Genomic DNA, 22893 nt, shown 5'->3' with positions numbered 1-22893 from the left:
AACTAGTTATATTCCCCTCATGAAGCTTGTAATCTAATGGCAAAAACAGAAATGAAAATCTTTGCTTGTAATAATAATTATTGCTGTTGTGTTTAGATGCCATGAAGATTTATGGATGTGGATGATTAAAATGGTAATTAGAATAGAGCATGAAGTGTTTTATAATTAATATAACTTTTCTGAGTATGTTTGGCATAAATGCAAGATATTAGGGTTGTAGAAGAGGTAGAGACTAATTCTTGTATGAAGAAGTTACATTAAAACATTTTTACATAAATTTTTTTCTTCTGAGATAATTGTAAATTCACATGCAGCTGTGAGAACTAACACAGAGAGAATACACGTATTTTTTACCTGATTTCCCCCAGTGGTAATACTGGCCAAATTATAGTACAACTTTACAATCAGTACGTTGACTTTGTTACAGTTAAGATACAGAGGATTTACACCACCACAAGGATTAATATCATGTTGCCCTTTTGTAGCCATACCATCTTCCTTCCCATTCCCTGGAAACAACTATTTGTTATTTGTTTCTTTAATTTGTCATTTCAAGAATGTTATTTTTACTCAATATAATCCTCTGACTATACATGCAAGTTTCTGTGTATTTCAACAGTCTGTTTCTTTTTATTGATGACTGTGTTTTCCATTGTATGGATTTACCACCATTTCTTTAACCATTCATCTATTGAAGGACATCTGGGTTTTTGTTTTCAGCTTTTGTCTATTAGGAATAAAGCTGCTATAAACTCATAAAGTTTTTTTTTCGTGAACATGTATTTTTGTTTCTCTGAGATAAATGCTCAGAAGTGCAATTACAGAGTGGTGTGGTACTTACATGCTTCATTTTTTAAGTAACTGCTGAGTTGTTTGCTAGAGAGGCTGTATCATTTTACATTCCCGTTAGCAATGTATGAGTAATCCAATTGCTCCGCATTGTTGGCACCATTTGGTATTGTCACCATTTTTTATTTTAGCCGTTCTGGTAAGTGTGGATTGTGGATTGATATGTCATTGTGGTTTTAATTTGCATTTGGCTAATGGGTAGTGAAGTTGAACATCTTTTCATGTGCTTATTTGCCAGCTGTATATTCTCTTTGGTGAAATGTCTCTTCATATATTTTGCCCATTTTCTAATTGTATTGTTGTCTTTTACTACTGAGTTTTGAAAATATTTACATATTCTAGATACTAGTCCTTTTTTGGATATATGGTTTGCACATATATTCTCCCACTCTGTAGCTGTGTCTCTTCATCCTCTTAACAGGGTCTTTCACAGATAAGAAGTTTTTAATTTTGTGAAGTCCAAATTATCAATTTCTCCTTTTAAGGATCTTTTGGTGTCAAATTTAAGGACTCTGTCTAGTCCTAGATCCTGAAGATTTTCTCTTACATTTTTTTCCTAAAAGTTTTATGGTTTTATGTTTAACATTTGAGTCAGTGGTTCATTTTGAGTTAATTTCTGTATAAGGGATGAGACTTAGTTCAAAGGTTCATTATTTTGCCTATGGATACCCATTTGCTCCAGCACCATCTGTTAAAAAGTCTGTTTTTCTGCCTGAGTTGCTTTTGCACCTTTAGAAAAAATTAGTAGTGTGGGTCTATTTCTGGGTTCTCTGTTATGTTCCACTGGTATGTGTCTTTGCTTCTGCCAATACCATTCCATCTTGATTACTGTAGCTACTATATAATAAGTCTTGAAATTGGGTAAACTGATTCCTCCTGCTTTATACTTCTTTCTTAAAATTGTTTCAGCTATTTCCACTCCTTTGCCTTTCCATATAAATTTTAGAATAATCTTGTCTATATCTATAAATAATAGTGCAAAATTTTGATAAGAATTGCATTAAATTTCTATATAGGTTTGGGGAGAACTGACATTTTTACTATGTTGAGTCTTACAACTCATGAACATGGTATGTCTCTTCATTTATTTACATCTTTGCTTTCTTACTTCAGTCTTGCATAGTTTTCAGAATACAATTCCTGTATCTGTTTTGTTAGATTTACACCTAAGTTTAAGTTTTCAATTTTTTTGAGCAATTATAAGTGGCAGATTTGTACAGGGCCTTCATTAGGATTTTTTGTTTTGTTTTGTTTGGTTGTGTTTTTTTTGAGAGTGGAAAGCTATATGTAATATTAGAATGGTGTGGCACTACCAGGTTTTGTTTCTATATGTGTTACTCTATTAGCAGTGAGGATATATGTGAGCAGGCAGAGACTTGTAGCAGGGATACAAGGTAAGAGGATACTGAAATAGTCCAGGGGAGAAATGATGAGGTGTGATGGTAGTGGGCTCAGCCTTATACATGCATTTGAATGTTTGCAAGCTTTTTGAAGGTCTTTTAGAACCCTACATGGAGTTTATCATCTGTGAGGGTAGGAATCATGTTTGTCTTATTTACTACTTTATCTCAAGCAGAAGGTATAATGTTTAAACACAGGTGCTCGATAGATAAGCGTTGAGTGAGTGAATTGTGAATTATATGTCTATTAAGCAACTGGAAATGTGGGACTAGACTGGAGCTTTGGTGACTTGCCTAGAGATAAGTAGTGGGTGAGTTCTTGGTATATAAATAATTGATAATTTAATACACAGAAAAATATTAAATAATTCACAGGGACTGTTTAGAATTAAAAGACTAAAAGGCTGAATTTGGATCCTGGAAGACATCAATTTGTGAAGGTATTTCAATAAGTTCATGGAAAAGTTGAATTAAAAGATAATACAAATCCTTCCATGAACTTTTTGAAGACCCCTTGTATAAGGGATAAGCAGAAAACTGAAAAGAAGTGGAGGTTATGGCTTGATGAGTAGGGTCATACAGCTGCAAGGAAAAAAGCTTCAAGAAAGACATGCACAAAGGTTATGTTGGATAATGACTGCAAAGAAAATTTAGATTTGGAGATTGGGGCAGCATTATTTTTCCCAAATAAGAGTTTTAGTATAGTGATCTCTATACCTAGAAAATAATGTAAGAAATGTGATGATGAAGGAAAGGAGAGGAACATGAAGTAGTTTGGGTCTAGGGAAGGTAAGGTTGTTGTTATTTTAGGATAATGTAGAGCTGGGTGTGTGACATGGAGGATCCTTGACGAAACTGACCCACAGGGGAAGAGGGAGGGGAAAGGTTCAATAGAATGGTGAATAGATTTTTCTTGTATGGTAACAGGAATATGGTTATAGATAATTTTAAGGAATGTTTGGGAGATTTTTATTTTCTGGTTAAAAGTTGGCTTAAAAAAATTTAGATGTTAGGGCTTTTATTAATAAATCTGTGTTCTTTCTCGAGGAGAGTTTTCATATTGTTTACTTGCTAATTTAATGTGTTATTTTCAATTTAGAAATTTTATGTAAAAATTCTGGAGAAGGAAAAGGAAAATAGGGCAAACTAAGAGTAGATAAAGGAAAATAGGAGAAAGGTAGAAGGAAGCCAATTCATTTGGGGAGAAAGAAAAGTGGGGATAAATACAGAATAAGGATATGCCAGTCAGTTCTCAGGTAGAGTTCAATATTGCAATTTAAAGTCTTTGTATTTTAACTGTTCTTAACTGATCTTCCAAGCCACACTTTAATTTACCTTTGCCTTTCGGAGTATAATTGTATATGGACTGATTAATTTTAAAATAATTTAATAAGCAATATATTTACTGATTCTCCTAGTACAAATAATACATATAAAACAAAAATATCCTTTATTTCTACAGATAATTTCTATGTTACATGGGGAGCTCGACATATTTCAGGACCAAGGGTAGCCCCAGGACAACCATTGCCTCCACATGGAAAACCGCTTGGAAAACTAAACTCTGCAGATCTCAAGGATGTTATTAAAAAGGTATAATATGAATCATGAATTTGAACTAGGATTTGGTTATGGTTATGGTCATTTAAAAAATATTTATTGTAAACATTTTGAGGTCATAGAAATGGAAGATCATAGAATAGGCAAAGCTGGTTCTTATCTTTTGGAATTTAGTCCATTGTGGCAGATGTAACTAGATGCCCATGTACTTACACAGATATGTGTTAAATTGCTAAGATACATTTTGAGAGAAGGCATCTGATATTGGAAATATTAATGCAGCCTAGTATTAATTGGGAAATCATCCTAGAGCAGTGGTTGTCAAACTTAAGTAAGCATCAGAATCACTTGGAGAACTGGAAAATATGCAGATTCCTGGGTCCCCTACTCAGAGTCAGATTCACTAGGTGAGGCCCAGAGTCTGAATTTCTAGCTCCCTGTTGATGCTGCTGGTCCACTGAAATTTTGAGTAGCACTGTCATAGAGGCTTTCTTTCTTTTCTTTAAGTTTAGTTACAATAAAGAAGAAACAGTATTACATATGATTGCTTCAATAATTAAAATTTATTGAAATAGTGTGGATTTTATATCAGGAAAAGTTTGTTCATGGTCTGGCAAATGGATTGATTTGCCTGGAATGGATATTGTAAAGTTTGGGAATGTTGAAGGCTAAGTATATGGGGTCGAATTGTCCTTTTTCTCTTCCTGCACTCTATCACTTAGTCTTCACAGAGCATGGTACCTGTGTGGGCTTTCGATTCATTCCTAAGCACTGCAAAAGAACAAGAGTTCACAAAAGCTGTTTTAGACTAGGTTTCTAGAATTCTTGGATTGTCTTATGGTCTATGTGCATCAATATAAGAACTAAAGAAATCTGAATGCTTTTAAAGTTTTTATAATTAACCTGCTATCTCATGCTGCTTTTTACTAGTTGTATTAATGTCCAAAAGAAGCAATTTTTGTGGACCCTTGAACTTGTCTGACATTATGGGAGTTTTTTCTTAGAGTGCCTGTAAAGCTGTATTACTGGATGGATAAAATGTTGGGTGTGAGATGACATGTAGTTACTTCACCGCTTTTCTTGAATGTATCAAAAGTATAATATTTTAATTAAGATAAGTAACATTTTTATTGTGTAATTACAGCTTATATTAATTATAATTTCTTTTGTGATTTTTCAAAAAGGGTCTTATTCATTATGGACGAGATAACCAGAATTTAGATATTTTACTTTTCCAAGAAGTCCTGGAGTATATGTCTAGGATAGATAGAGTGCTGAGTTTCCCTGGAGGTTCACTTCTATTAGCAGGACGCAGTGGTGTAGGTCGTCGGACCATCACTTCTTTAGTCAGTCATATGCATGGAGCACTGCTGTTTTCTCCAAAGATTTCCAGAGGATATGAACTAAAGCAGTTTAAAAATGATCTCAAACATGTGAGTTGCTCACAGTCTTTTGCTTTATTTGGTTTTAAATCACCATTGTTATTCTAAAAGCCTTTTAAGACCTTCAAGTTTCTGAAATACAACATAATCTTTATTTTAATTTTGATGATTATTTTTCCCATGATTATTAGAAAATTATATTTTTATCTACAGATAGGAATGAGATTCCTGTTAGCATTTCTAGGTCCTAGGTACCCCAGAATATGGGATGTTGGATGGATGTGAATGATAAACAAAAGAATGGAATTTATGTAGGAAATATGTGGGTATACGTAAAAATGATTCTCTAGTTTTTGTTTTAACATCCTAGCTGTAAAATAATTAAAATTCCCCTCAAGTAGTATTTATTCATGGGTTGGATTTACTTTCCAAACTGTATGGCTAAAGTTTGATTTTTAATTTTGATTACTCAAATATAAATAAATAAATAAATTCATGATAGTGACATACTTTACATATAGAGTAATAATTTTTAACTGAACCAAAAATACTTGAAGAGTATTAAAAAATACTTTGTTATTTTGAAGGTACTGCATCTTGCAGGAATTGAAGCACAGCAGGTAGTTTTGCTTCTTGAGGATTACCAGTTTGTACATCCTACATTTTTGGAGATGATCAATAGCCTTTTGTCTTCAGGCAAGTGAATGGTTTCTATTGAAAAAAAAAGTTAATGTAAGGATTATTCAAGTAAAATTGTGTAAAACTTATTTGTGTTTTAGAGAACTTTTGGCATAGTTCATAGTTAGATGACATGGAGTCCATGCTCATGGCAGGAGAATTCAGGAACTCCATTTTTACTAAACCAAGGAATTATAAAAAAATTATTATTAATATTGAATATTGGTGAATGTATGGAAAAGTTGGCCTTCTCATACTCTTTTGGTGGGCTATTATCTGTCAAAACCTTTGGAAAAGTTATCAACCAGTACCTATATTAAAAACTGTGCCGCACCCTTTGATGTAGCATTCTATTATCTGTAGGAATTTAACCCACAGAAATAAGAGAACTAATATGTAAGAAAATATGTGGTATAATTTGTAATTACAAAAAATTAGATAGAACCTACCTCTCTATCAATAATGGAATGGTTGACTAATTATGATGTGACCTTAGTATGTGTATCTGAATACAGATACGTTCCACTATATGAAATTCCACGGAATTTTATACATTTGTGCCCACATTTCATATATCTGGAGTATATATGGAATATATTCATCAACGTGGAAAAATGCACATTCTTCTTCTTTAGTCGAATAGGACAAATCAAGTAGTATTGTTAAGGAAAAAAGGAACTTAAGTACTTTATGTTGCATCTATGTAGTAGAAAAATATCTTTTGAAAGAGAACTATATTAGAACAAATCCTTTCTAGAAATGTATAGCTAGTAAGTGAGCTTTCTATATTTGTGGAATTTTGTGGGTTGTAGAAGTATTGTTTTTTCTTTTTAAGATTTTTTATAGTTTGGAAATCATTACTTCCATTTTGCCTTACTGACTTGAATCTTGTTTTTCCCTGAAACATTATACCAAGCACTACATCCACTTCTATTCTCCACCATTTTTCAACCCTAATTGCACAATATGATCACCTGGAGAATTAAAAAAACTAAAAATGAATTCTTTGCTACCACCCTAAACCCATTAAATTAGAATCTCTGGAAGTAGGGGTAGGGTAGTACTTAAACATTAAGGCTAGTTGGTTTTCTGCAGCTTGAGTTAGGAACCATTACCCTATTCTTGTTTTTTTTTTTTTTTTTTTATACAATGTGGTTGATTATTGTGGCCCATTACCGAAACTGCCCTCCCTCTTCCCTTTCCCTCTTCCCTCCCAACAACCTCATATCTGTTTGCTTGTCATATCAACTTCAAGGAAATGTAATTGTTGTGTCTTCTTCCCTCTCCTCCCCCCAGTTTATTTGTGTATTTATTTATTTATTTATTTATTTATTTATTTATTTATTTATTTATTTATTTATTTATTTATTTATTTATTTATTTATTTTTAGCTTCCATAAATAAGTGAGAACATGTGATATTTCTCTTTCTGTGCCTGATTCATTTCACTTAATATAATTCTCTCTAGGTCCATCCATGTTGTTGCAAATGATAGTTTTCATGTTTCTTTATAGCAGAGTTGTATTCCATTGTGTAGATATACCACATTTTCTGTATCCACTCATCTGATGATGGACATTTGGGCTGGTTCCAACTCTTAGCTATTGTACATAGTGCTGCAGTGAACATTGGAGAACAGGTTCACCTTTGACTTTGATTTCCATTCCTCTGGGTATATTCCCAGCAGTGGGATAGCTGGATCATATGGTAGATCTATCTGTAATTGTTTGAGGAACCTCCATAACATTTTCCATAGAGGCTGCACCATTTTGCAGTCCCACCAACAAAGTATGAGAGTTCCTTTTTCTCCACAACCTCACCAGCATTTATCATTCACAGTCTTTTGGATATTAGCCATCCTAACTGGGGTGAGATGGTATCTTAGTGTGGTTTTGATTTGCATTTCCTGAGTGCTGAGTGATGTTGAGCATTTTTTCATGTGTCTGTTGGCCATTCGTATATCTTCCTTTGAGACATGCCTATTTAGCTCTTTTGCCCATTTTTTAATTGGGTTGCTTGTTTTTTTGTTGTAATGTTGTTTCAGTTCCTTGTATATTCTGGATATTAATTCTTTGTCAGATGTATATTTTGCAAATATTTTCTCCCACTCTGCTGGTTGTCTTTCCACTCTGTTAATTGTTTCTTTTGCTGTGCAGAAGCTTTTTAGTTTGATATAATCCCATTTATTTATTTTTCCTTAAGTTGCCTGTGCTTTCAGGGTCGTATTCATGAAGTCTTTGCCCAGTCCTACTTCCTGAAGTGTTTCTCCTATGTTTTCTTTAAGAAGTTTTATTGTTTCAGGGTGTATATTTAATTCTTTAATCCATTTTGAGTTGATTTTAGTACATGGTGAGAGGTATGGGTCTAGTTTCATTCTCCTGCATATGGATATCCAGTTATTCCAGTGGGTTTATCATATATGGCTTTAGTTATGTTGAGATACTTTCCATCTGTACCTAACTTGTAGAGAGTCTTTATCATGAATGAGTGTTGAATTTTATCAAATGCTTTTTCAGCATCTATAGAGATGATCCTATGGTCCTTGTGTTTGATTTTATTAATTTGGTGTATCACATTTATTGATTTGCGTATGCCAAACCAACCTTGCATCCCTGGGATGAATTCCACTTGATGATGTTGTAAAATTTGCATATATGTTGCTGTATTCTGTTAGCTAGTATTTTATTGAGGATTTTTGCGTCTATATTCATCAAGGATATTGGCCTGTAGTTTTCTTCTTTAGTTGTATCTTTACCTGGTTTTGGTATCAGGGTGATGTTTGCTTCATAGAATGAGTTTGGGAGGATTGCCTCTGTTTCAGTCTTTTGGAATAGTTTGTAGAGAATTGGTGTCAATTCCTCTTTGAATGTCTGGTAGAATTCTGCTGTGAATCCATCTGGTCCTGGGCTTTTCTTTGTTGGGAGCCTTCTGATAACAGCTTCAATCTCTTTTATTCTTATTGGTTTGTTCAGATTTTGTATATCGTCTTGGCTCAGTTTTGGTAGTTTGTGTGTGTCCAGAAATTTATCCATTTCCTCCAGATTTTCAAATTTGTTGGCATGTAGTTGTTTATAGTAGTCTCTAATGATTTTTTGTATTTCAGATGTATCAGTTGTAGTATCACCTTTTTCATTTCTAATTTTTGTTATTTGGGTCTTCTCTCTTTTTTTTAGTTAGCTGTGCTAATGGTTTGTTAATTTTATTTATCTTTTCAAAAAAACCAACTTTTTGATCCATTGATCTTTTGTATCAGTTTTTGGGTTTCAATTTCATTAAGTTCTGCTCTGATCTTAATGATTTCTTTCCATCTGCTAACTTTGGGTTTGGATTGTTCTTGTTTTTCTAGTTCTTTAAGGTGAAGTATTAGGTTGTTCACTTGCCATCTTTTTATTCTTCTGAAGTAAGCATTTAATGTGATAAGTTTCCCCCTTAGTACTGCTTTTGCTGTATCCCACAGGTTTTGGTATGAAGTATCATTGTTTTCATTAGTTTCAATAAATTTTTTGATTTCCTGTTTGATTTCTTCTTGGACCCATATGTCATTAAGTAGAATGCTGTTTAATTTCCATGTGATTGTATAGTTTCCAGAATTTCATTTGTTATTTATTTCCAATTTTAATCCATTGTAATCTGAAAAAATACATGGGATAATTCCAGTTTTCTTGAATTTGTTGAGACTTGGTTTGTGACCTAACATGTGTTCTATCCTGGAGAATGATCCATGTGCTGATGAGAAGAATGAATATTCTGAGGTTGTTGGAGGGACTGTTCTGTATATATCTGCCAAGCCCAATTGGTCTAGAGTGTTGTTTGGATCTTGTGTTTCTCTGCTGATTCTTTGCCTAGATGATCTGTCCAATATTGAGAGTGGGATATTCAGGTCCCATGCTATTATGGTACTAGTGTCTATTTCCTTCTTTAGGGCCAATAGAGTTTGCTTTATAAATCTGGCTGCTCTAACACTGGATGCGTATATATTAATGATTGTTTTCTTGATGGATCAATCCTTTTATCATTATGTAGTGGCCCTCATTATCTCTTTTTATGGTTTTTAATTTAAAGTCTATTTTATCAGGTATAAGAATAGCTACTCCAGTTCGCTTTTCATTTCTGTTTGCATGGTATAACTTTTTCCATCCTTTCACTCTTAGTCTATGTGAGTCTTTATAGGTGAGGTGGGTCTCTTGAAGGCAGCATATAGTTGGGTCCTCCTTTTTAATCCAGTCAGCCAGTCTCTGTCTTTTGATTGGGGGATTTAATCCTTTTACATTAAGAGCTGTTATTGAAGAGTGTTGATTTACTCCTAGCATTTTATTGATTTTTGTTTGAATGTCTTAGGTGTCTTTTGTTCCTTTCTTTCTGATTTACTGTTTGTCTTCTGTATTTGTTGGTTCCTTGGGTTGTAGATAAACTTTTCTTTTTTCTCTTCATTGTTGGCATACTTATTTTACTAGTGAGTTTTGATTTTTCTTGAGTTTTTGTGGCAGTGGTAGTTATTTTTTCAGGTACCAAACCCAGTACTCCCTTGAGAATTTCTTGTAAGGGTGGTCATGTGGTAGTGAACTCCTGCAGTTTTTGTTTGTCTGAAAATTATACTATTTGCCCTTCATTTCGGAAGGATAGCCTTTGGGTAAAGTATTCTTGGCTGGCAATCTCTGTCTTTTAGTATTTTGAATATATCATCCTCTTCCTTTCTAGCTTTTTGGGCTTGTGATGAAAAGTCTGATGTTAGTTTGATTGGAGCTCCCTTATAGGTGATTTGACACTTCTCTCTTGCAGCTTTTAAGATTCTCTCTTTGTCTTTGAGTTTTGCCAATTTGACTATAACATGTCTTGGAGAAGACCTTTTTTGGGTTGAATACAGTTGGGGCTCTTTGAGCTTCCTGAATCTGAAGATCTGTGTCTTTTCCTATACCTGGGAAGTTTTCTGCCACTATTTTGTTGAATATGTTTTCAATGCAATCTCCTTTTTCCTCCCCTTCTGGAATACCCATGACTTGTATATTTGAGCACTTAAGGGTCTCTGATATCTCTCTTAGATTTTCTTCAATGTTTTTAATTCTTTTTTCTTTTTTTTTGTCTGCCTGTATTATTTCAAACAGCCCATCTTCAAGGTCAGAAGTTCTTCTGCTTCTGTAAGCCTGCTGGTTAAACTCTCTGTTGTGTTTTTTATTTTGTTGAATGAATTCTTCAGCTCGGCAAGCTCTGCTACATTCTTTTTCAGGGCATTGATTTCCTTGTACATTTCTTCTTTCAGGTCCTGTATACTTTTCCTCATTTCATCGTGTTGTCTAGCTGAGTTTTCTTGTATCTCATTTGGTTTCCTTAGAATTATCACTCGAAATTCCTTGTCAGACATTTCAAGGGATTTTTCTTCTATAGTATCTAGAGCTTGAGAGTTACTACCCTTTGGTGGTATACTTTCTTGATTTTTCATATTTCTGGTTTCTTTCCTTTGATGTTTAGTCATTGTGGCAAGGGATTTCATAGTCCACTGGTTCGACTCTATTGTCTGGCTAGGATGCTGCTGGGGCTGCCAATTTGGCATGGCAGCCTCAGTGTCTGCTCAGTCACCCCCTGGTACCTTGGGTGCATGGTCGCCTTGGGTCTTGGGCCTCTCCAGGGAGGCGCCTCTCTGGTCGGCACGCACTCGGCTGGGCTGGGGATGGAGTCTGGTGGTGGCGAGGCCTACCTGCTCGGTCGCGTGCTGGCACTGCTGGGTGTGTGATCTCTGCAGATCTCGGTCCTCTCCAGCGGGGCCCCATTACCCTATTCTTGAACACCTCTTGAGCTTTACCTACTCTTCTTCCATGACTTAATCCTCTGTACATCATGGTATTCCCTTGTTGTGTATGGAATCATCTGGTCTTTTTGGTGTTATCCTGGGGATGATACATGCCAATTCCTATATTTCTTTCGTTTCTGAAGAATTTATAAAGTTTATTAGAATCTTTTTCTAATGAGTAATAAATGTTAGTTGAGTTGTTCCGAGGTAGCTTAGTTTTAAAATTGGGCCAAGAATGTTTTGTTATTTAAGTACAAAACAAACCTTGTTAAAAACTAGTTTCAGGGCCGAGCCCGTGGCGCACTCGGGAGAGTGCGGCGCTGGGGGCGTGGCGACGTTCCTGCCGCGGGTTCGGATCCTATATGGGACTGGCCGCTGCACTCACTGGCTGAGTGCCGGTCACGAAAAAGACAAAAAACAAACAAACAAACAAAAAAAAACTAGTTTCAATTGTATTATGGTTTCATTGCAGGGTCCCAAGGACAAAGTAATATGAAGCTTATGTTCAACTCAGTTTTTAATAAACACCTGTTTTGTATCATGCTAGGCTCTGAGGTGAAATAATATTTTCTTCAGAATTTAACACCTTTGGTTAAAGAAAACATTTATTTTATGATATGTGGTGTGTACACATTAGTGCCCAAGTGAGAAATACAGACTCTCATTCTAGTTAAACAAGTGGTAGATCAATTTCTGTTAAAGAGTTGAGGGGTAATGGCTTTGTGAAAGTGGAATTACTTGAGTAGTGTTTGTGGCCATTTTATAGAATAATGTCTTTTGATTTTTAAGGATTACATTCCTGCGTGTTGCTTAAATTGTCACTAGATGGAGATCTTGTTCATTTCGGCTGACAAGCTGATATACCACATACACAGTTTTGTTTGTTTTTTGTGAAAGTGAACATCCAGATAAGCATTAACCCAGTAATTACTGTTTTAAGATAAATTGGTCTTTATTATCGAGATATAACTGCAAAAGTCACAGGTAAAGTTAAGTTTTAGCAGTTTCTTTTCAGAGAAAGTATTCAGTAGGCCTTTGTCTCTTTATTTCTATTTCAAATTCTTATTCCCTAAAGTGTATAAGATATAAGTAGAGCTGGCATTTTTTGTAAAATTTAAGGAATCAGAAATATCTTGATATGGGTGAAATTTAAAGAAAGACATATAAAGCAGATTTGTGTGTGCATGTGTTCCAGTTTGTACAAGCTGGGGAGCTTGGGGTGGTTTGGTGCCTATTTGCTGTGCCTAAAGAAAAGTAGGAATCAGATTGTAATCGGCTGTACATGAATGCAATGCTTCGGATATGTAGCAAAGGAATTTTTACTTAATCTTATATTTTCTCATTAACTGTAAATACATTGGTTTAATGAATATTTATTAACTACCTCTTATGTATGGGGCCAAGTTTTAAATACTGGATTTATAGTGTTGAGCAAGACATGGTCCAGGCCCTCTATCAAATGTTTGTAGTCTTAATCAACTTTGATTTGCCTTTCATCATTCTATTGCATAGTAGCAGGCCATGTACTAGGGCTTCTGATTTCTTGTACAAGTTCGTTTGTTCATTCATTCATTTATCTAACAAATGTTTATGTTCCAGATATTTAGGTAAGAATGTCCTGGGGTTAAATATTGAATGTCTTCAAATATTTGTTCTTTGGGAATTCAGAGTCTAATTGGGCAGGAAAGGGAAGTAATTAATTCATTATTAAATGATGCGATAAGTGTTTGAATAGTATGTGAAAGAGAAAAGAATGCTTTACTTAGCATATGGGTAGTCAGGAAAGGCTCCTGGGTGTAGTGTCTTGAAGAATAAACAGTAATTTATTGGAAATATAGGAGAAGAGGAGGATTGTGGATGTACATTTCAGGAAGAACTTTTTTAATGTTTATGGAACACAAAGAAGTTCATTGAGGCTACAAGGTCTCATGGGGAGGGTGGACAAAGAACCTGTAAAGGCAGATAGATGGCAAGATTACGAATGGTCTTGAATGGCTTCTTTAGGAGTTTAATTTTATTAAATGAAGGCTGTAGATATAGATTTGTGAGTCATGTGGCATGATAGGGTTTGTGTATTTTTGGAAAGAAAGATTGAATAAGGGAATGTTATTTAGTGCAAAAATTAAAAAAGCATTGTGTATTTAAAATGTGTTTTCAGTTAGTGTAATACAGCCAAAATTAAAAAGAAATGAAATATTTTTCTGTAGGTGAAGTTCCTGGACTCTATACTGTGGAAGAATTAGAGCCCTTGCTATTGCCTCTTAAAGATCAAGCCTCACAGGATGGTTTTTTTGGACCAGTCTTCAATTACTTCACATATAGTAAGAGACATAGAATTCATTAATCAGTTCAAACTCTGGTTTATGTGAAATAAATACCATTAAATTTACTTTATTTTCTCATTAGATTGCAAAAGTACCTTAATTCTTGGGTCCATTTGGTAATTTGTGCCTTTTTCTTTTCTCTGGAGCTTTTAAACAGTAACATATAGGTAGCCTAGAATAAAAACATGTGAGCAAAATTTTAGCAAAGGGGAATGATGAAGGTGTGGTGATGTTCTTTGGAATATTTACCTTTTCTTATTTTCATGTGGCAAAATTAGTGCCACTTTAGTACTTCCTATCTTAGAGAATTATTGGATTACTTAAATTGTTACAGACTTTATAGGTTTTTTTTTAACTAAATAAACTTTTATTAACACAGAAACAGTTTTATGTGCATTTAGAAATCTAAAATTGAAATAAGTACAAATTAAGGCAATAATCATGCCACCAGACTATACTATACTTATATCCTTAATAAATACTCTTCTGAATCTTTTTTCTTAGTGTGCACACACACACAAGTATTTTTTAACTAAAATAAAACATATCTAATATTGTTTCATAGCTTGCTCTTTTTGTTAAACAGCTTCTATTATTCCAGTTCAGAAAATTTTAATCTCAAACCAGACAATATATAGATTTCCTGACTCCATTATTATTTTGTAATTTTCCATTATTTTAATTTTCTTATATATATTTTAGGAATTCAACAAAACTTGCATATTGTCTTGATAATGGATTCATCAAACTTAAACTTCGTAATAAACTGTGAGAGTAATCCAGCTTTGCATAAAAAATGCCAGGTGATTTGGATGGAGAGTTGGTCAGATAGCAGTATGAAGAAAGTAAGTTTAACATTTATATATGAAAATGAAAAAAAGCACTTTTTAGTTTTGAAATTATTGGTTTTCACAGCTTATGTATTAGTCATAACGTTATCTTAATTGTGGAGTTGAACATCTCTTACATTTGAAAATATCTCTATTTTCTTCTTACTCTTGTTTGATAGTTTAATGGAATACAGAATTTTAGGGTGAGGATTATGTTCTTCATTAAGCACCAGAGAGCTAATTATCATACTTTAAATTATGCCTTTAATTATCTAGTCTATCATAGGCTAGCCTAGAATAAAAAAACCTTAGCAGAATTTTAACAATTAAAAATTTAAAAAATCTGTTTTAAGAAAATTTATTATTGCTGTTTATGTGTTTGGAGGATAAGTTTCGAGTGGGAACACATAGCCACATATTATCTGGAAGCCTCTTATTTTGCTTCATTTGAATAAATAATTTTCAATATTTTTTGAATGATATTTTCAATCACTTATTTCTTTATTTTTCTGTAATAGGGATACAAATAAATGCTTGTTGTGATTCAGAGTAAGGAGTATAGTTTTCGATAAATAGACAAGGTTTTTACAAATGAGATTGTATTTTAGTTAGATTTCAGTAAGTAGATAAAGGAGAGGAAAATTATTTTAGTCTGAGGAGGCCACGTGAATAAGAGGCATTCAGTAAGAAATAATTATTGAATGTTAAATGTGTGCCACTGTTCTATAAGTTGGGGATGTGACAGAGAAAATAACAGACCAAAAACCAGCCACAGCTAAAAACTAGATAGTTTTTAAAATTACCTATTATGAAATTATTGTCAACTATAAAATTATGAAATTATTATTTACTTTTAGTTACTTCTTATTTGAGAAAGCTAAGAATCTTTGTTACCCTGTTGCACCAAGAAGGCATTTTATCAGTTCGATGCCAAATAAAACATTTTATTTTTATTATAGTATGATTTTAAGTGGCATTGTGATTATTTTCTAATTCAATTCATATTGAAATTTTCTTCATTTTGTATAGTCTAATCATTGTCAAGTGAGTTGCTGAAGCTTTTCCCTATGTGCCATTAATTTGCAACCAACTAATGGTTGGTAGTTGTCAAAATGTTGTCTAGGAAATAATGCCTTCTAAAGATTGATATATTATTTTTTTTCTTTTAGCCTGGAATGAATCCTAAAAGAAAAGTGCAATTGATACTGTCTCTTTTGTGTTAAAGGTTTTTAACCTAGGATACTAGATTTACTTAACTTTCTCATACTTAAGTTATATAGAAATACTTTTCATATTTTAGATACCTGAAATGTTATTCAGTGAAACAAGTGATGAAGAAAAATATAGCGACAAAAAAAGAAAAGAAGAAAACAAAAAAAATTCAGGTGAAATCAATTTTATCTGATTTTTCTGTATGAAGTAATGTGCCATTTTTACTAATGTTACATATCCATTAAAGATTCCTAATGATTATGAATTCAAATAATGCTAAATGTAACAGATTTCTTATAATGCAAACGAAGTTTTGAAGCCCTTTTTATTTTTAAATTAGTTTTATGTCATTTAATTTAAAACCCAACAGAATATCTATTATTTGAATTTAAGAAATTAAAAAATTATATTTATGACTCGAGTGATCTGAAAGACCTATTTATATTGTGTAAAGTCTTTGACTAGTAGCCTAAACTTTTCACATTAGTTCATCACTTAGATATGTCATAGAACTCAATTCATACGTGAAAAAATTTTATATTCTTTGAACATGAACATATTTTCTTACTATAATATTTCCGTTATTTTCTCCAACTCCAAATTAATTTTGAATGTAGTCTTTATTTTTCTTTATACCATAGCCTATTCATTTATTTATCTAATCATCTTATCAAATTTTTGTCAAACTTGTACTAGTTATTGAGCTGAATATTAGAGATGACTTAATAGCTCATAGTCTAGTAACAGCAAGAATTATGTTATATATCAACATAGAACTCTAATATAGCAAGGTAAGTGATAGTAGAAGTTCATATGAAGTGCATTAAAAAGTGAAACTTCTATCTGGCATATATTATAGGCAATAGGCATTGCCCTATTTACAGGCAGCTTGGGAAGGGCATTCTGGTCAGAGTAGCTTGGGAAAGGCTTAGAGAACTAAAACAGGCATTTATATGGAACTATAAATAGCCTAAAGTGCTGAAACATAGCATGTATAAACAGTGGAGTACTAGATGAAGAGGAAAAGGTTGGCACAGTCAGGTAATGATGAGCCTTCCATGTTATGCTAAGGAGTTAGGATTCTAACTTGTGGGTGATCTGGGGTTTTTGAGAGACTGTAATAGGAATGTAACTAGAGTCTTGTTTCAGAAGCAGAAATCTCCAGGTCCATCTCTTTCCTCAGTTACTGGAAAATAGATTGGTATAAAGAGAAATCAAAGGCAATTAGACCACTTAGAAGTCTGTACTCTAAGAGAGAAATGATGACGCCCTGAGCCAAGAAAGAGGAAATAAAGAACATAAGAAAGAGGCAGTAAGGTAGTAAGGTCAGCCACCAAAAAAAAAAAAAAAAAAAAAGAAAGAAAGAAAGAAAGAAAAAAGAAAAAGAAGAGGTAGTAAGAATGGAGAGGAAGGAATGGATTTGGGGTCTATTAAGAGGTAATCTAAGTGGGACTTGAATATATAATGGCTTTGGCATATAAGGAAAGAGGAGAGGAGGAGTCAAGGATGCTTTTCAGGGTTCTGGCTTGGGAAATTCATTAAGAGTTGATTTCATTCACTGGGGTAGGGAACACGTAGGGAAATGGAGTCAGTGAGAGGAAGATAATGTGTTTGATCATGGATATACTGAATCTAATGTGGACACATTCTTAACTTTTTGGCTTTTGAAGTCCTGTTTCTGTATTAAATGGGAGTGGGTAGCGGTTAATTTGGTTTGGTATCTCTTTTCTATTCAAGCAGCTTTTATTGATCTTGCTTTTGAATTACATGTATTATGTAATTCCAATTAACTTATATGTTATGAGACGTGTGGCTATATCTCTTCCACATCATTAAAAATGTCCCGGTAAAATATATAACAGTGGAAGGATACCATTGAAACTAGATAATTCAAAATTCATGAAGAAGATGGGCATTCTGAATAAATGTGTAGGGATGCCTATGCATCTTTAAACAAAGATAATGTCTCAATTATATAGAGTGGAAGTATCTAACATGAACTAAATGTAGTTAAAATTATTTTTTCTAATTCTCAATGAATCATGCATATATTAAGTAATTTTTATTTTTTTTCTAGTTGATCCTGATTTTCTAAAATCATTTTTGTTAATCCACGAGTCTTGTAAAGTATATGGTGCTACACCAAGCCGATATATGACCTTTTTACATGTGTATTCTGCCATTAGTAGCAGCAAGAAAAAGGAATTACTAAAAAGACAAAGTCATTTGCAGGTAAAATATTGGTAATCTTGAGTTATTTTATTTATATAGAGGAAACAAGGATTATGTAAATCACAACACCATGTTCCTTGTGGCATGCATTTAGTATAAATAATGTACTGTATTAAAAACATGGAAAACAGTCTCTCTTCCCTATCTATATTGCCGACTAGATTATAGTAATGATTTGTATTTTTTTGTTTCAATAATTATTACTCCTTTTCTTAATGGGATGGTGTTGATGTGCTTTTGATAGCTTATGGTGCTACCTTAAAGAGTCTCATTCACATGAAAGCATTTTTAGAAATGTAGAAATTCCTATTATTAATTAAAACATAATATGCAAGATTATGCTTTATAATAACCTTTATAATTAAAACTATAATGTTCTTATTCATGTCACTATACTTAGTACATTCTGAATAGTTTTCTTTCTATGTTTCTCTAATTTTAGAGCTTTAACTTGAATGTGACATTAGAATGCCAGCCTCTGAAGTTGTCAGAGAGCATTTCCTCTCCAAAGTTCTAGCTTCTCTTTGTTAGGGTAATACACTAGGATTCATCTTAATGGAAATAATTACATTTATTCTTCTTTTTAATGATTCACTTAAGCCACTAACTGTACTGTACAAGCTTTTGAGAGGGCTAATTTCCTGATTTAGTTCTCTGTAGTGCTTTGGGTAAATTACTTAGACTTTCTGAGTTGCAGTTTAATTTGGTAGAAAGAACCTAATTTGATGCCTGAACTCTATGTTGGGTGCTCAATAAATATTGGTTACATTCCTTTTTTGCCATGACTCTCTTCCCAAATCTTGTTAGGTGACAAAATCCTAAGTCGCATTATAGAAGAAAAGGAATTTTTTTCATGTTCTTTTCTTGGATTAATCATGGGCAGTGGGATGGGGTATCATAATGGCCAGGCCAGTGTCCAATGCCCACCCAAGAGCAGGTAGGGCATTTTGAATGTCAGCCCACTGGATCCATTTACAGGAAGGGTGGGCACTGTACAGACAAAACCAAGTCATGTCCACTATAAAAAAAAGAGTGACCCTTGAGTTCTTTTGCCCAATCAATGAGACTGAAAATTGGAAAAGGTTTACTGAGTTTTTCTTTGCTTTCTATTTTCTCTCTCATCTAACAAAATGGGTAAAAAATGTTTAAGCCCAGTGTTTAAGCTACCGAAGGTATGTTGGTCTGTTAAGCCTTACTATAATACTTTAAAATTATATGACCTCTATGAAGTCTTTTATTACATCTTAACTGGTATAACATTAAATGAATCATTATAATTAGCAATAAGAAAAGAAACTTAAGTCTACTTGCTACTGTTCTGTATGTAAACACTTTTGCTCAATTCTTTCCTATAGGACTTTACTTAACTGAGTTATATGTAAAATTCCTTTTTTTTTTTTTTTTTAATGTGGTCAATCAATATTTTATTGTTGTAGGCTGGTGTATCTAAACTAAATGAAGCAAAAGCTCTTGTGGATGAACTGAACAGAAGAGCTGGAGAACAAAGTGTATTACTTAAAACTAAGCAAGAGGAAGCAGATGCTGCCCTTCAAGAGATCACAGTATCAATGCAGGTAATGTTTAAAAGTGAGCACAGAAGTGCAAACAATAAAGTCAGCATTTATGTCTGGTTGTCAACCAATGTGAAAAATAACATCTTTAGTTATGCGGGTTTTAAAAGTACTCCTTGTTCATACTGAGTCGGACTGATAGTATTATGTACTTGAGCTTTTATGGAAGAGTATACTATTTTCCCATATTATTTAGAATCATAACTCAGTCCCTTCAACTGACAATATGCTAGTATATCTAAACCCTTTTTATATTTTAAATTGGTATGGTTCTGTCTGTAACTGATTTTGTTTATGCTTTGCCAGTTGCTTGTATTTCTTTTTATTTTTCTTAAATTTCTCTCCTTCGTGCTTTGAGAGTTTTCCCTGCCTTTAATATTCTAAAGATTTATGAAACAAATTTTTATTTATTTTATTAAGACTTTCACAATACTTTATATTTTGATTATATCCCTTTTTAGCATCGCTCTTCTTTTGTTGAACACTTTTAAAGAAGATTTTTCTGAGTTCTTTTTTGCCCAGGTATTCTTTTATGTGTTCATGCTCTCTCAGGATGCTCTCATCCATTACATTGCTTTGTACTGTACTACCAACAATATACGATGATTACCAAATCCATCTTTTTTGTCCTTTAGCCCCAACCCCTCAGTTGAGCTTCAGACTCAATTATCCAAATATCTGTTAAACATGTCTTCTTGGAAGTTTCATGAAACAGGTTCAAAACTGAACTCATTATTTTCCTCACTTGTATTTCTTTTCTTAGATTATAGCATTACAATATAGCTTATTATTCCAGACAGAACTTATAAATCATATTGAACTTCTGTTCCCTCAACCCTTACATGTAACGAATCATTAAATTATGTCAGTTTTACGTCCTTGACTATTTCTCAAATATGTTTTCCAGCTCTATGTTGGTGATTATTACCTAGTCACTAGTCTACTGCCTCTTTTATTAAAATTAACTTTTTTATCAGACTAATATATATATCTCAAATAAAAACTAAATGATACAAGGAGTCTTAAAATTAACAAAGTTGGAGGACTTGTGATTTTATGATTCACTATAAAGTTACAGTAATCAAGGTAGTGTGATACTGGTATAATGTTAGGCATAGAAATCACTGGCATACTGTGGAGTCCAGAAATAGACCTATACATACACGGTCAATTGATTTTACACAAAAATTCCAGTTACATAGGTAAAGGATGGCCTTTTTCAAAAATGGTGCTGGATATTTGGATTTCCGTGTGGAGAGAGAAAAAACTCTGGACCTTTACAGTATGGAAAATTCACTTGATATGGATCATAGATCTAAGTGTACAGCATGAAATTATAAAACTTAAGAAGAAAACATAGGAGAAAATCTTTACAACCTTAGGTGAGGCAAATACTTCTTAGATATGATACCAAAACAGAAAAGAAAAAAATAATAACAAATTAGACTTCATCAAAATTAAAAATTTGTGCTCTTTGAAATAAATTCTGAAATAAAAAGGCAAGCTACAGACTGGGAGGAAATACCGTATCTGATCAAGGACTTGTACCCAGAATATATAAAAAGTATTACAACTCAGTAATAGTAAAACACAAAATTTGGTTTACCAAAGGACAAGAGATTTGAACTGACCCTTTATGAGAGAAGATGTATGAAGGGCCAGTAAACACATGAAAAGATGCTTAACATTATTAATCATCAAAGAAATGTAAACTAAAACCCCAGTGAGATGCCCTACACATCCGCTAGAATGGTTAAAATTAAAAGACAGAGAATACAAAAGAATAGCAAGGATGTGGAGCATCTGTAACTCATAATTGCTGGACGAAATGCAGCATGCTACAGCCACTTTTCAAAAAGCAATCCCACTTTTAGGTTTTTAGCTGAGAGAAATGAAAACAACTTGTAATAAATCTCAAAAGCATTATGCTAAGTGAAAAAAGCCAGACACAAGAGATTACATACTGTATAATTTCCTTAGCATGAAATTGTAGAAACAGCCAAACTATGATGATAGAAATCAGATTAGTGATTATGTGACCTGATAAGTAATACATCAGACATGCAAATGTAATTTTCCTACTGTAAAACTGTAGCATAACTTTTGTCTCAAGGCATTTTGGAAACAAATTAATATAAATATTTATTTAAAGTAGCCAGCCATTTTTATTGTTAAAAATATCTAATTAATTCTTCCCTTAAAAGAGTAATTTGAAATATGAGAAAAGTAAAAGTATGTAAAAGATAACACTGTTGATAATTGTGTGTTTGTGAAAGGAAAATATTCAGCAGCATGTGTGCTTTGTATACTCTCAGGCTAGTGCACATTAGTGACATACATTGAGAGCTGTGTTACTCTTTTCTCTGAGTTGTTCTGAGAAGGGATGTTTCTAAGATTGTAGGTGATTGTATTACCTAGCAGAGACCCAGAAGAATAATAACTGTGCATCTCATATTATAAGTTAATAATTTTGCTTAATTATGAGTAGCAGATATTTCTGTTTGATATTTTGTAAAAAGTACTATCTGGAGACAGCTTAAATACCAAACCATGCAATTTCTAAAGCATGCAATTCTAGGTTTATGGCATAAGAAAAGTATGAATTAAATGCTATAAAAACTCACAATAAGAATAACTTAAAATTGGAAAAGGTGGTTAATAAAAGAAGAAACATATGAGCTGGGCCATAAAGGAAGATTCTGATGTGTGGAGATGGAGAAAATAACTTTCTCTTTTGAAGAGTGTTAGCAGAGGTACAGAGGTAGAAATGCTTGCAGTGAGAAACATGCGCTTACGCTAATATGTAAGGTACCTGAAGAATGGGGTAAAAGGAAAAGTTGGTTGGGTCAGTTATTCTCACTTTTGGCTGCAGATTGGAAAAACCTGATGTAAAAATTTATGTGCCCTGCTTGCACCCAGATCAAGTATATCAAGTATATCCTTGTCAGTAGGACATCAGGCATTAGTTTTAGGTTCCCCAGATGATTACAATATAGTTGAGAAAAACTGTTGTTGTAAGGACTCTTGAAAGGTTTCCTGGTTAATTTCTTCTTTGGTTTTCAATTAGTAT

At 33.2% G+C, this 22893-nt stretch overlaps 1 protein-coding gene across 2 annotated transcripts in view; it reads left to right on the top strand.

The window, feature by feature from the left end:
• DYNC2H1 (dynein cytoplasmic 2 heavy chain 1) overlaps nt 1–22893 on the top strand; it is a 321263-nt gene that overhangs the window by 69494 nt on the left and 228876 nt on the right. For both annotated transcript variants that reach the window (XM_063092854.1, XM_063092855.1), the window contains exons 48-55: nt 3712–3842; nt 4994–5242; nt 5779–5887; nt 13862–13975; nt 14681–14823; nt 16109–16193; nt 18098–18252; nt 19689–19826. In XM_063092854.1, the coding sequence (XP_062948924.1) occupies nt 3712–3842; nt 4994–5242; nt 5779–5887; nt 13862–13975; nt 14681–14823; nt 16109–16193; nt 18098–18252; nt 19689–19826 (1124 nt within the window). The remainder of the gene's footprint in view (nt 1–3711; nt 3843–4993; nt 5243–5778; nt 5888–13861; nt 13976–14680; nt 14824–16108; nt 16194–18097; nt 18253–19688; nt 19827–22893) is intronic.

This window comes from Cynocephalus volans, chromosome 4, assembly GCF_027409185.1.
Source record: "Cynocephalus volans isolate mCynVol1 chromosome 4, mCynVol1.pri, whole genome shotgun sequence".
In the NCBI taxonomy this organism is placed as follows: domain Eukaryota; kingdom Metazoa; phylum Chordata; class Mammalia; order Dermoptera; family Cynocephalidae; genus Cynocephalus; species Cynocephalus volans.
Note: the sequence above shows the minus strand (reverse complement) of the source record. Positions and strands in the feature narration are given on the sequence as shown.